Source organism: Gopherus flavomarginatus, chromosome 1 (assembly GCF_025201925.1).
Source record: "Gopherus flavomarginatus isolate rGopFla2 chromosome 1, rGopFla2.mat.asm, whole genome shotgun sequence".
Taxonomy (NCBI): domain Eukaryota; kingdom Metazoa; phylum Chordata; order Testudines; family Testudinidae; genus Gopherus; species Gopherus flavomarginatus.
In genome coordinates this window covers 231729137-231744533 of record NC_066617.1, presented here as the reverse complement: position 1 = coordinate 231744533, position 15397 = coordinate 231729137, and the positions used below count along the sequence as shown (strand labels likewise).

General features: G+C 42.1%; 1 protein-coding gene across 2 annotated transcripts in view; it reads right to left on the bottom strand.

The window, feature by feature from the left end:
- Positions 1-10777: 10777 nt before the first annotated feature.
- The window catches only part of VEGFD (vascular endothelial growth factor D), a 38363-nt gene continuing 33743 nt past the window's right edge, over positions 10778-15397 (bottom strand). For both annotated transcript variants that reach the window (XM_050964366.1, XM_050964359.1), the window contains 2 exons: positions 13031-13226; positions 10778-11443 (listed from right to left, as the gene is read on the bottom strand). In XM_050964366.1, the coding sequence (XP_050820323.1) occupies positions 11317-11443; positions 13031-13226 (323 nt within the window). In that variant the 3' untranslated portion in view covers positions 10778-11316. The remainder of the gene's footprint in view (positions 11444-13030; positions 13227-15397) is intronic.

Sequence of the window (15397 nt, the reverse complement as noted above, 5' to 3'; positions counted from 1 at the left end):
GGCTGGCTGGGCCTGTTTGTTTACCTGCCACATCCACAGGTTTGACCAATCGTGACTCCCACTGGCCGCTGTTCGCCACTCCAGGCCAATGGGGGCTGCGGGAAGCAGCGGCAAGCACATCCCTTGGCCCGCGCCACTTCCCGTACTCCCGATTGGCCTGGAGCGGCAAACCATGGCCAGTGGGAGCCACGGTCAGCCAAACCTGCGGACGCGGCAGGTAAACAAACTGGCCCGGCCAGCCAGAGGGCTTACCCTGGCAGGCTGTGTGCCAAAGGCTGCAGATCCCTGCTCTAGACTGACTGGTGCTGCATTATTTCTGTAGATCAGTGATACTTGGACTAAGGCTTGCAAGCCACAAGTGGCTCTTTAATGTGTCTCCTGCAAATTTTTGCAGCACATGATATTAACGATCAAGATGCTTTTACTATGTTATTAACCAAGTGTAGTTCATAAAATAACAATACTTGGTCATTTTGCAGTGAGAATTTTAGAGAGAGAGAGAGGGAGTAAAGGAAACAGTGAATTCACACTACTATGGTTCTTTTGGGTAATGTTGATCATTAATTTCTTTCCTGAACCATTGCAGTCTGAGTATCAGTGCTGTAGATGGAGAGCCAGCCAGATACTTAACACAGTCTAACAATTGGTTAAGAAGGATAATGCCATTATATCCAAACACTTGTTTTTCCTTAAAATCCCACCTGTAAATCTTCTGACTTTGTAGATAATAAAATCTCATGGACACCGGACAAGATTGTATGTTGATGTAAAATTTTAAATAAACAACCAAAGGGTAAAACAGCACAATCCATGTATAAAATGACACATATAAAAAGTACTTATTTTCTCTTGTTTGAAATTCCCTCTCAGAGTCCTGAAAATAAGTTAGCTTTCCACAAGGCCAGTGCTTCCATTTAGGTGACCTAGGCGGTCACCTAGGGTGCCAGGATTTGGGGGGGGGGGCAGCATTTTGCCGCCCTCGGCGGCAATTCAGCGGCGGGGAGTCCTTCCACGCTCCGTGTCTTCAGCAGCAATTGTGCAGCGGGTCCGTCACTCGGTCCGGGACCTGCCGTCGAAGTGCTCCGAAGACCGGGAGCGCGGAAGGACTCCCCGGCTTCAGAACTGCCGCCAACGACCGGGTGCGCGGAAGGACCCCCACCTAGGGCGCCAAAAACCCTGGCGCTGCTCCTGTCTTTCCATGTTGCAGACTCAGATCCCAGCCTAGCTCCTTGCCATCCAGTGTTTCTAATGCAGCTGAACTTACTATTTTTTTTTATCCATGGAATTAGAGATGGAAACTACTTATTGGGTGACTTTGTCTAGCTTCTTGCCAGTGAAGGATTGGACCCCCACAGTGTGCTGTCAATTGTTTTGTGCAGTCCTGTTTTAAGTGACTCAGAATAGGAGTCTTTCATCATTTCCGTTCAGAGACCATTCCAAAATCTAAAGGCCCAGTCCTACAGTCCTCCCACATGAAGACTTCAGGATCAAACCCTGATAATTTGCCTTGTTATGTAATTTCGCCCAATATTCAGCCTACATTTTTCTCTGCTCAATTTTCTTCACTGGAGCTTTTAGAGCACCCTAATAATGGCTTTGTATGTATTAACTTGCAGAGAGGGTACAGATCTAAACCTCCACCTCTCTAGTCCTGGAGCTGGACCAAAACTGGACAGATTGGACATGTGTTTTTCCCCATTTGTGCATCAACAATGTTAGCACAGATCCAGGAAGGCCAATCTTACAAAATAATTATTTTTGTGATAAATCAGATTTTGAATTTAAATAACCAAAATTAGGCATCATCCCTTTAGAAAAATAATCTTTATAATTAATGCCATAAAATCAGCACAAAATAAATGGCAAAAATGCTAAGATGGTTCTCACGTGAAAATGTTAACAAAAGTGGTTTGTTAGTATAAATTAGGGAAAATGATGTTAGAACAATAGATGGAGCTAGAGGACCCTTAACCATTTACTGATCCAAGTGTATTGCGAACCAAGGCACTGCCTGCCTAGGTTTGAATGCAGTTGTGTAAACCCAGCAGCCCTGTGAAAGTACTCTGTGACAATGTGATATGTTATAGTTATTTCCTTCAACTATCTAACTGAAAGTGCAAAGATTATAAAATTCATTATTACTACTACTACAACATGCATTTGAGGTACCCCTTACTGTAGCATCTTGGGTGCCTTCTACAGGGCTTCGATTAAGAGCAGACTGCATTTCCCATCTCAAAGGATGTATATATACTGTACTGTATCATAAATTATGTAATCTTAAAGGGCAGAAGTGAAAATTGTAGCCATTTGGTTAAAAGCTAACTTACTTGATAAAGAATGATAAAGAATGACTACTCAACTGTAACTTTAATTAAAATATCAACGTAAAGTGAAACAAATATTTCTTTAAAAGGATATACAGGATATTCCCAGACTGGAGATGGACTATGTGGATTTAAAGGTCTTTTGATAATAGTGCATTTATAATCTGATTAAAGAAACTGTTACAGTTCATTAAATGGGTAACATCTAGTAAACAAATCTTTCATAGTTCTTATCAATTTGGTGAGCTCCACTTTGTAATATAGTATTTATATAATTTCTTTTTTGCCTCAAGAATAGAGCCAATCAAATACTGCACAGTTATGTTTGAACATCCATTCCAATTCTGAGTAGCTGCTCATGTCAACAGGGTCCATATCCCTTTTAATTAACTTCCTTGTGACTACTCTCAATAGTAATGCACTATGCTCGCCAGTAAGGTTCATTCATACAAGCTAGTAATTCTTTATCAGGAAAGTAAGAAAAGTAAAGTCCTCCATGAAATCCACTAGGGATGTTGCCATGCAGATATATTTTTCCAGGGGAGTAAATTAATTTAGGTACGAAAGTGATGGGCTCAATAGAAAACCCTAGATTGATACTTTACCCTGCAACAGTGTCCATGGATTCAGATAAATGGAATGTGATGAGTTAATCAGTTTAGTCTTCATCACATTCTCACCTGGGCTTGTGAAATAACTGCAAATAAACCAAACATTAGGATTAGTGTCTTCATAAAGAAAGAACCACCACTGTAACCAAACAGTCCAGGCCAGGAAACTATATGAAACACTTTCTGGTCTGTTGCTATCTTGTCACTCAAACTTAGATTATTTCTCAACAACTGAATATCACATTTAAAAAAAATCTAACAATGTAGAATCAGGGAGTCATTGCCTATCCAATTATAAACATTTTAAAGTATGTTAGATTTTGCTCTTCAGAAACCTGGCAACACTTGCTGTTCTGCAGAGGCTCGATGCTCTCAGCCCCCCGAGAAGCAGGGGACACCTTGCATTGCTTTCCAAGGAAAAATGCTGGCAGGGTCTGAAAGAAACAGATTCCAGGTTTCCTCTGCTAGAAGGAGGGGTCATCCCAATGAAGGGCCTTTAAGAATTAGGGGCATTGTAAAATATGGTAAGAATAAAACAAAAAATAGGTATTGTGAGATGGGGTGCCCTGCCACCATCCATCATAGTTCACTGACTGGGAACAGTTTCCTTTTAAACTTAATGTAAATCAGATTATTTCCCCCTGAGTTAAAACCTCTTGTTGATGTTTTCTGTAACTATTGATATGGGAGGCTGACCGAGTTAAATGGATGACAGGACATCATTTGTACATCCTGGTTTGTTTATCATTCAGTGTAGAACAGATTATGTAAGTAGCATAAATTCATTTGCCTTCTTACCCACTTGTAGTTACACATGTGGTAATTCACAGCTAGGATCCAAAATCTATATGGATTACTAGCTGATAGCATCTATTATGTTTTGCAGTTGAAAGACAAGTCCCATTGCCTGGAGAAGATAAACCAAACCCACTCCTGCAGGTTTAATTCTCCTTTTGTTTACACTAATGTAGCCACCTCCGTGTAATTATTGATTTAAACAAAGTTCCTCTTGATTTACACCAGTGGAAGAGGGAAGAGAAGCAGATTTGCACAGAAACACCATCATTTTAATTTTTTTGTTTGAAAGGGATGAACAAATAGGCTTCTAGTCTAATTCATGAGTCCTTACATTCAGATGATATTCAGCTTTCTGAATCAGACTAATATCCACATACAATAGTAGCCTGGAACCACCATCTCTGCTGCCACAGTATCTTCCTGCCCATTCCTCTCTCTAGCCTTCAAGGTATATTGTACTGGACACTGGCCCTGGACACCTCCTTCAGGGGAAGTTGTGGAGTGTAAGTAGGCCTGCATTGATGGTGGTGGTCAGCATTAAGTTAGGTGAGGAATCCTCACTCATAGACTCATAGACTCATAGGTCAGAAGGGACCAATCTGATCATCTAGTCTGACCTCCTGCACAAGGCAGGCCACAGAACCCCACCCATCCAATTTTATAACAACCCCTATCCCAGGACCGAGTTATTGAAATCCTCAAAAATGGTTTGAAGACCTCAAGCTGCAGAGACACCACCAGCAAGCGACCCGTGCCCCACGCTGCAGGGGAAGGCGAAAAACCTCCAGGGCACCTGCCAATCCGCCCTGGAGGAAAATTCCTTCCCGACCCCAAATATGGCGATCAGCTAAACCCTGAGCATGTGGGCAAGAGTCACCAGCTAGCACCCAAGAAGGAATTCTCCGCAGCAACTCAGTACCCATCGCATGCAACATCTCCCCGCAGACCATTGAGCAGACCTGTCTGGTGGTAATTCAAGATCAATTGCCCAAATTAACGATCCTATCATAACATCCCCTCCATATACTTATCAAGCTTTGTCTTAAAGCCAGGAAAGTCTTTTGCCCCTACTACTTCCCTCGGAAGGCTATTCCAGAACTTCACTCCCCTAATGGTCAGAAACCTTCGTCTAATTTCAAGTCTAAACTTCCTAATATCCAGTTTATACCCATTCGTCCTCGTGGCTACATTAGTACTAAACTTAAATAATTCCTCTCCCTCCCTAACGTTAACCCCCTTGATATATTTATATAGGGCGAGCATATCCCCCCTCAGCCTTCTTTTGGCCAGGCTAAACAAGCCAAGCTCTTTGAGTCTCCTTTCATAAGGCAGTTTTTCCATTCCTCGGATCATCCTTGTAGCCCGTCTCTGAACCTGTTCCAGTTTGAATTCATCCTTCTTGAACATGGGACACCAGAACTGCACACAGTATTCCAGATGGGGTCTCACCAACGCCGTATACAACGGTACTAACACATCCTTATCCTTGCAGGAAATACCCCGCCTGATGCATCCCAAAATCGCATTTGCTTTTTTAACAGCCGTATCACATTGGCGACTCATAGTCATCCTGCTATCAACCAGTACCCCAAGGTCCTTCTCTTCCTCCGTCGCTTCCAACTGATGCGCCCCCAACGTATATCCAAAATTCTTATTATTAATTCCTAAATGCATGACCTTGCACTTTTCACTATTGTATTTCATCCTATTTCTATTACTCCAGTTTACAAGGTGGTTCAGATCTTCCTGAATAGTATCCCTGTCCTTCTCCGTGTTAGCAATACCCCCCAGCTTCGTGTCATCCGCAAACTTTATTAGCACATTCCCACTCTTTGTGCCAAGGTCAGTAATAAAAAGGTTAAATAAGATCGGTCCCAAAACCGATCCTTGAGGGACTCCACTGGTGACCTCCTTCCAGTCCGACAGTTCACCTTTCAATACGACCCTCTGGAGTCTCCCCTTTAACCAGTTCCTTATCCACCTTACAACTTTCATATTCACTCCCAGCTTTTCCAATTTAACTACCAGCTCCGTGTGCGGAACCGTGTCGAACGCCTTACTGAAATCTAGGTAAATTATATCTACCGCATTTCCTTTATCTAAGTAATCCGTCACCTTCTCAAAGAAGGAGATCAGATTGGTTTGGCACGATCTACCTTTAGTAAATCCGTGTTGCAATTCGTCACAATTACCATTGACCTCTATGTCCTCTACTACTATCTCCCTTAAAATTTTTTCCAAGACCTTACATACTACAGACGTCAAGCTAACAGGCCTATAATTACCCGGATCACTCTTATTCCCTTTCTTAAAAATAGGAACTACATTAGCAATCCTCCAGTCATACGGCACAACCCCCGAGTTTATCGATTGCTTAAAAATTATCGCTAACGGGCTCGCAATTTCACGCGCCAGTTCCTTTAATATCCTCGGGTGGAGATTGTCCGGGCCCTCCGACTTCGTCCCATCGAGCCGTTCAAGTACGGCCTCTACCTCAGTTGCAGTAATATCCACTTCCATATCCACATTCCCGTTTATCATCCCTCCATCATCGCAAGGTTCCTCACTAGTCTTATTAAAAACTGAGGCAAAGTACTTGTTTAGATGTTGGGCCATGCCTAGGTTATCCTTAACCTCCATTCCATCCTCAGTGTATAGCGGCCCCACTTCTTCTTTCTTTGTTTTCTTCTTATTTATGTGGCTGTAGAACCTTTTACTATTGGTTTTGATTCCCTTTGCAAGTTCCAGTTCAATGTGGCTTTTAGCCTTCCTCACTTTATTCCTACATGTTCTGACCTCAGCAAGGTAGCTTTCTTTATTGATCCTGCCTTCCTTCCACTCCCTGTAAGCTTTCTGCTTTTGTCTAATCCCCTCTCTGAGTTGCTTGCTCATCCAGTTTGGCCTACAACTCCTGCCCATGGTTCTTTTCCCCTTTCTCGGGATGCAGGCTTCCGACAGTCTCCGCAGCTGTGACTTAAAGTAATTCCAGGCCTCCTCCACATTTAAATCCACTAATTCCTCCGTCCAATCCACTTCCCTAACTAATTTCCTTAACTCTTTAAAATTAGCCCTCGAGAAGTCAAAAACCCTAATCACAGATCTACATTTGTTTATCCTTCCATCTAGTTTGAACTGAATCAGCTCATGATCACTCGAACCAAGGTTGTCCCCTACCACCATTTCTTCTACGAGGTCCTCACTGCTCACCAACACCAAGTCTAAAATGGCATCCCCTCTTGTAGGTGCTTCAACTACTTGATGAAGAAATCCATCCGCTATCACATCCAGAAAAATCTGACCCCTATTATTCGTGCAAGTACTCGTCCTCCAGTCTATATCCGGGAAGTTGAAGTCCCCCATAATCACACATTTCCCCTTTGTGTTTACTTCATTAAAGACATTAAAGAGGTTTCTATCCATATCCCAATCCGATCCCGGTGGTCTGTAGCACACCCCAAGCACTATCTCAGGGGAAGCTCTAGTTGCTTTTTTACCCAGCGTGATTTTTGCCCAGACGGACTCTGTCTTATCCATTCCATCGCATCTCAAGTCTGAGGTGGACAAGATGATGTACAGACAGTGCCCATCCTGTACCTCATTTTCTACTTGCAAATCCCAAGCTCTACATGGTCTGAGGAATGGGCCAGGGAACAAATACTACAGAGCTGGAGATCCACAAGTGGAGAGGGCATGAGGGACAGGGATAGATACTGCAATATTGTTTAAAAGACAATAATCTTTTAATGATCTCTCAGCTTTCCATTGTGTATTCCATGTGCTGCAGGCCCTTCTACAAGTATACAGAATATGGATTGGTTTGAAATAAGTAGGTTATTTATCCTTACCAGATTTGTTTGGCGTTCTTCATTGTCACCTCCTCAGGTAGGCAGAACACATGCTTCTGTCCCTCCAGAATTTAAGTACATTTTTCATTAATGGACAATACTTTTCTGACTGTTTCAAAGGTGGGGGCTGCATCAGTATTGAAGCTTTACTATGTTTCTCATTCAGTCCAAGAAAACACATGGAAGATGTGAAAAGGTTAGTCAGTAATAACTGGTGTTCTAATCAAACTTCATATGGGCTTTATGAGGAATTAGTCATTATTATTTAAATGTATTGAATCTTAATGTATATATTAGTGTATAGAGGAGAACTCAAAAGGCCAGAATCCAGATACAGTCCTGATTATGTACAAATTAGACATAATATAACAAGAAAGTTTAGAATTCTTATTCTGGTTATGAGATCTGTAGATCAGGTCCATATGTTTGAAAAGCAATGCAAGCTGAACACAGTAATAAAAGGCATGTCACATTTCAGACAAGAGATGTTCCTCTGTTTAAGCAACCTTTTTGCAGTTGAAATCTTTTAGTCATTGGTCAAGAGCTAATGACATCAATCAAAATACAGATCTGTCATCAGTTTTACATGCCTCACTTAAGTCTTCTGCATTGTTTTTTTAAATCTCTGTTATGAAATCTGAAAAACATTTTATGATATATTGGCATGAAAGTTGATATGTAAAAAGCATTTATTTTTTATGTTACATTAAAGATTTCAAAATGGATCATTTCCGGTATCTGTCAAATAAATTATCCTCAAAGAGTTTGGGTAAATCCTCATCAAACTCTTGTCATTACATATCTGCTTGTGTTTCCATCTGCAACAAAAGATCCTGTCAGTGTTTTCCTTTTAGTCCCTGTTTTCCACATAGAGGATTTATGGTCTTTTCCATGGTGTTTGCAACACCCAGACTGTCTTGTGGCTGTAATAATCAAGAACATCCCACAGAACTGGCATTTGCAGTATTATGCTTAAACTCTTCAGCTTTTCCACATACTGCTGTTATGTGGCATGTTATGAATATCCAGCACATGTTCCAGTTTTGTTGTTTCACTGTTCGTGTAGGATAGCATTATGGAAAAGGACAGCTTCCAGCAGCACAAACACTGACACAGGGCCTTGGTGGCAGAAGATCTGCTAGGGCAGGAATATATTGTAGAAGAAATAAGCTGCCATCTCCCTTGTGCTGGAAGGACAGGCATGAGCCAGCACCACTCAAAAAGTAGGCTGTGATGACAAGGGTTGTAGGAGGATGGATGTGCTGATTCGGTGCATCTTCCATCAGCAGGGTTCCCATTAAATCTATCCTTCTGCACCATAGAAACCCAAGGGAGGCCAGTGCTGGCACATGGTGCTCTTTCAGGTGAATCTCCATCATGCCATCAGGGGCCTAGCAGATTCAGGGATATTTTGCATTCCTGGACCAACTGTATGGAATCTGGCCAATGGTATACATGAGAGACAGGAAAGAAACTTTGGTAATGTTAACTTTGATACTATGCATTATGAAGGAATGGGGAGGGGGGACAAGAAGGCAGCCCTGATTCTGCAAAGACTCATGCAAGTGCTTAACTTTGCATACTGGGTGTAGTCCCATGGAAGTCAATAGAATGACTCAGAATTGGTAAAATAAAGCACATGCATAAGTCTTTGCAGGATCATTTTTGTATGATTATTTTTTAAGAGTATCATTCCTTGCGATTACCTAATAGCAAACCTAATGTTAACAAGGCCTCTTCCTTGTCAGTTAGGCATAGAATTGTATTGCCTGACTTTTTAAACAATCGTTTAGCTGCGCAAACAAAGCTATACTAACAAAGTTTTGTGCATTTAGGTCCTGGCCCAAAATGGGAGGCAGCGTGGTGTTCAGGAAGTGCAGTTTCTCTGACAGCTCCGTGACATATAGGGGAAATGTACAAGCTACAATAACTATTGGACCGGTGCAGCATACTCTGCCAGCAAGTCCAACCAAGGGGCTGGATTTTGAGCAAACTGGAGGGGTGGCATTCTTCTATTGCCTTGAGGAACCTGCAGAAGGGGACGGGACAACCTGTCCCATAACAAATGTGTATGAACTTGAAGTCTATCAGGGAGAAGAGAGTATGCCAGGAGAATCCACAAGTGCACGAGCAATAGCCAGATGACAGAGGGTCTAGGAGTAACTGTTTAGAACATTTGTCTAGGGCCAAATCCTATATCCCTTACTCAAATAAGAGTCTCACTAAAGCAGTGGCACTAGAACATTTTAAATAGTGGGGGTGCTGAAAGCCAGCCCCCCTACCACTACCCACCCCCATCCCCCAGAGCTGAGGCCGGGATTCCAGGTGTGCAGGGCCATCAGCTGGGATCCCTGGGGTGCTGCAGCACCTCGCACTGCTAGTTCCCACACCTATGCACTAAAGTTAATGGGAAATTTGCCCAATTACTGAGTAAATACTGCAGGATTTGGCCCTTTTCTTTTTAAAGAAATCCTGTATAAATCCAGAAAATAATGCTCAGCCCACACATTACAAAGATTTGTTTCTTTTCCTTATGTTATGTCCAGGAGTCCAGTTTTGTTTCCACTGTTCCTCCTGAGCGTCCATCTTCTGAAAATAGCATATGGAAACATAGAATTTAGAACTGGAAAAGACCTGTTAGGTCATTTAATCCATCCCACTACCAGTGTAGGATTTTTCCTTACAGTATTTTCTCCAGACTTGTCCAGTCCAGGTTTAAATGACTCATATGATTGGGCTTTCCAGCCTTTTCCCACACTTAACCTGCATAACGCTCCATTGCTCAGGTCATATGTGGGTGAAGTGAATTCCCCCCTAACGAAGATACCCTCTATTTCCATAGCATCACAGCCTAAAAGTAAAACAAGCCCTCAACAGAATTTGACTTCCCAAAAATCTCTGGGGGTATTTTGGTAGCTGTTTGAGTGTTACCTCTGTAGGGCACCAACACACCACAGCAGGAGCCAAAAAAACCCAAGACTGAAACCTGTCACCTGTGTGGGAAATGAAATCCTTTACTCGAACTACTGTGACAACCAGATTTACCACGGGTCCTTACTCCAAGCTAGGTGTGGACTGGAATCAGTTCCAGTGGGGACAAACCCAATGAAGCCATAGCTTGACCCTTTTGTGGGGTGGGTTTGTTTGCTTTTGTTTTGTCTGCATTTATTTGAGATGACACAGGATAATAAACAGCTTGAATAACTGAAGTATTTATTTTCTTATATACATTTAAATATGGCACATCTGACAGTAGTTGTACGATAAACTCAAAATGATAATCAAAGCTGGACAGTAGGTCAAATCATTCAGTGCTGAGCATATTAGAAGCCAAATCCTGTACACTGAAGCTTTGAAGAATGTTTCACCAAAGAGATGCATTAGCTAAGGATTCAGAGACTATTTAGTTCAAATTCCTGAACTGCTGGATGGTGACGTTCACTCTACTACACATATACCAGTCTCATCCTCCATATAACAGTGTTGAGTTGGCTCTTTAAACTCTTCCTTTCCTACAGCTGGTAATCTTTCTACTGTAGTTATCCATTAGAAGACAGCTATCAATGACCCAGAGGGTCCACTAATAGTTAGTGATTAATCTAATAAATAAATGCAGACTGGATTCATTCTTCTGCGATTAATGTGGAAGATGTCCCATGTTTACTAATGATTTAAAAGTCAGTGACAGCTACTTTGCAAAGCAGTGTGTTTTTGGGAGAGAGGAGGAGAGCGAGATCAAGGATTTTCTTTGCTTTGAGACCCATGAGAGCTTCTCTTCTCCTTTGGACAACGGCAATGCTTTGTACACACTGGCTTTGCAGTTGAACATGTTCTGGGTTGGAATGGGCACTTGTCCTCACAGCTGTTTCATAAAGAGAGAGAGAGAGAGAGAGAAGCATGATAATGTGATAGCTCTCCAATTGTATATACTTCAACATTTTCAGCATCTTAGCATATTTACCCATACAAACCCAATGAAGCCATAGCTTGACCCTTTTGTGGGGTGGGTTTGTTTGCTTTTGTTTTGTCTGCATTTATTTGAGATGACACAGGATAATAAACAGCTTGAATAACTGAAGTATTTATTTTCTTATATACATTTAAATATGGCACATCTGACAGTAGTTGTACGATAAATTCAAAATGATAATCAAAGCTGACATCCCTTCTCTTTAACCACGTCTTGCCGTTGCCTGAATTTCCCAGCAGTTGCACAGTAGCAGCCCTAGAGTGCCCCCAAGTTAATGTTGCTTTAAAGAATAATTTCTAATCAGATTCCGAAGTGGAAACTCAAGGGCCCACCAGATGGCAACGCTGAAGAGAGCAGCTGTTTCCTTGCTTCATGCTCTCTTGACCTCCAAATCCTGCAGAGTCCTCATGTTACAGAGCTCCAAAAGAGAATCCCAGGAGGGGGAGCAGTACTGTGGAGCTAGCAGTTCCCCTGCCTCCTTCTGAGCCCCCTTCAGAGCAGTGAAGGGGCCGCTCTAGTTCAATGTCTTTTAAATTATGTGAATGCAGTGCTCCTGAACAGGAACGGTGCTGAAGTGATATCTTTGCAGATGAAGCACTCTACTTATCCACAGGACAGGACAGATACAACACAGACAATGCAGGTTTCCCGCACAGCTCAAGGTACCTCAGCCCTGACCTAGAGGGTCTATATCTATGCATGAAAGGATAGTTAATTTCCCACCCCCATTAATTCCTTGAGCACTCTGCTGAGGTGATGAGAAAATATGCTCATTTAATGGTAGGCATTATGTGATGATGTTTTTTGTCACATGGACACCTGTTCACTATGAATTATACCGAGACAATTAACTTATTTCCCAAAGGCCACTGCACAGCAGTCAGATGGTAATGACTGTCAGTCACAAGGGACATGGACTGAATCTGAACCACCTGGAAATGAAAGGCTCCAAATCCCACCATAAATCTTCTGGGACATACACTGTCTTCAGATAAGATAGTTAAAGCAATAGTTCCCCAAATATTAGAAACAAATACGTCTCTGTGCATGAAGGTGCTTAGAAACTACATAACAAATATTAGCAACTCCTCTTTTCAATTAAGTAGCACCTATTGTCCAAGCGTCTCAAAGTACTTTAGCTAAACAAACCTCAGACCTTCTATGAGGTAAATATTGTAAGTATTATTTCCATTTTACTGATAGGTTAAGTGACTTGCCCTGGGTCACACAGTGAGTAACTGGGAGAGTTAAGAATATAACCCAGGGTCTTAACTCCTTGTCCTCAAGTTTCATCAATAAATGACATTATATCAATAGATTGGGACTGCAAAGAAAACTGGCAAACACGTTAAAAAACAACTACCCCCAAAACTACAAAAGTGAATTGTATTTTCCAAGTTCATAATTGAAAAAGAACATGGTTTTCAGGAGGCTCAGCTATGTTAAGAGGTGTGAAATTGAAAGGAAAGGAACACTTACCTGCAGGTTTCTGCATGAAATATCTTGTGTTTCTGAGAGCAGCTCTCCTGGCTCTCCCTACACAAATAGCAGCTGCAGTTCTCTTTATTTTGGAAAAAATCAGTGGGACATTTCCATCTACAGATACATTCACAATTATCTTCATCAAATTCCATATGTGGTCCACACTTAGCCAGCTCAGCAAGAGGAGGGAGTCCTGTAACAACAGACAAATCTTTTGGCAATAAGGTCTGTATGCCCAGATTCTGCTTTAGATTATATGATTGTATGTGTGGAACTTCCATTGAAATCACCAGGATTTATGCATGTGTACATGAAGGAGGAATCTGGTCCTTAGAATTTCTATTACGAGTTAATATGCTCGATGAAACCACCACCAAACTGAAGAGAAGATCAAGATGATTTCCCTGCCTCTGACGGAGCTATACTGCTAAATCACCCTTGAAAGAGACAACCTCCCCTGGGATGCCTACAAAAAATATTTGCGAGGAGCTTTTTTATTTTTGGAATGCAGCAGATTACACCAAATGGCAGGTATTTAAAAAAACCAAACGTATCCCATACAAGGTACAAACAACATACACACAACATTGTGGGTCTCAATCAATGTAGTCAGTATATTTTTTCAGAAACAAAGTATAAAACAATTCTAGCAAGGTACAGCCTAGTCTAAGTCTGTTTGCTAAGCAGCACACATTCCCTTCTCGGTTAATATGGTTAGGGCAGTGAGAAAACATTTTGTTTCAATGATAAAAGCAGAAAATAAATGACTGTGCTCCTCAATACCTCACCCCTTCTCTGCAAACATGCACATCCTGGCATACCAGGAGATTTATCATGACAAAAGGTGAACATTTTTATGAGAGCCCTTAGTAAAGTGTTGGCAGCACACCCTGGTTAAAGGTCATAGCATACAATGTGTCAATGGAATGGTAATTTCCTGTAATTTTATAAATAGGTCTTGGATTTAACCTATGGAATGTGAAATTTAACCTATGACTATGACCTCTGGAATCTGAGCTCTGACCTCAATGGCCAGAAAGGATATACCATACTCATTATTTGAGGGAAGCCTCCATTGTTGTTAGCTTAATACCAGAAATTAACAGCCAAACAACATAAAAAGCAAATACAATTTAAATATACTAAAATCTGCATAGGTTCTGTAGTAAGAGGAGGCCCTGAGATATAAACCTTGGTATCACAGGCCTGGTATGAGGCTTAAGGCCTGAACTAAAGTAATGGTCAAGACTTTGCTAACATAAAGCAAAGTTAAGCTGTGAGCCAGAGGCAGGCCCTGCTCACACAAGCTGGCCAGGAAAGGGCTGATGCTGCAAGAAGATACGTACCTAAAAGGTACTGAACACTAGAGATCAGAACATTCACATACTTGCACATTCCACACAGATAACAAGGAACAGGCTGACCCATCCCAATAACAGGGCCAAAAGGGTAATATGATGGATAGAGTTGTTTTGTTCCAACCAACATGTACAAGGTGAGAGGCAGTACCTTACTACATAGAAGGGTTGCACCTCAATACGTCAGGAGTGATGTGTAACTTGTTTGTACCTGTGTATAAGAATGCATTCCTGAGGCAGTGTCTTTGTCCAGCCGAGGGGGCAATGGAAAGTCCCGCCACTGACTGAGCTGAGTCCATTCCCAAGAGGCACTTTCTCATAGTATGCCCTGAGTTAGACTAAGAAATCTACAAGGAACTATCATTGTGTCCATACAGCAATAAACCTGGCCGACGTGCCTTCGTACCTTACTAGACTCTGTGGTCATTGGAGGTTCTCTTCGGGTCTGCTGTGTCAGCTCTCTGCAGAGCTGGGGCAGCACACAGAGGGAACATACGCACGCAGCCGAGTGATACTAACATTGAACAGAGCAGAGCACCACACCGGTAGCATCTGACAACACTGGTGACCCCAACCGCTGATCTGGGTGAGTAAGTGAACCTGCCCGAGTAAGAATCACAATCGAACATGGCAGAAAACCTCGAGCTAGGGAACCCCCTGATCCTCTCCCTTATGATCTCCATGGAGTTTGATAACTCTTGGACCAGATGAATTGCCAGTAAAGGGGGTCCATATGAATTTAAAAAAGAGAGTGGGGAAACATGGACTGGCATATGTAGAGTGATGGTAGAAACCGAGGCTCTGAGAAATAGTAATAAAAGTAAAAAAGCAAAAATTTTGCAACTAATGTCTATGGCAGTGAGATGGCTTAGACAGCACGCTGACATGCTGGCCAAACAAGTAACAGAAAAAATAGGAGAAGTAGAAGAGGCAACCCAGGCAGTCAAGCACTGGAAAGCCCAAGCTCTTTTAGCAGGGCAACAGGCAGTCCAGACTCATGATATGC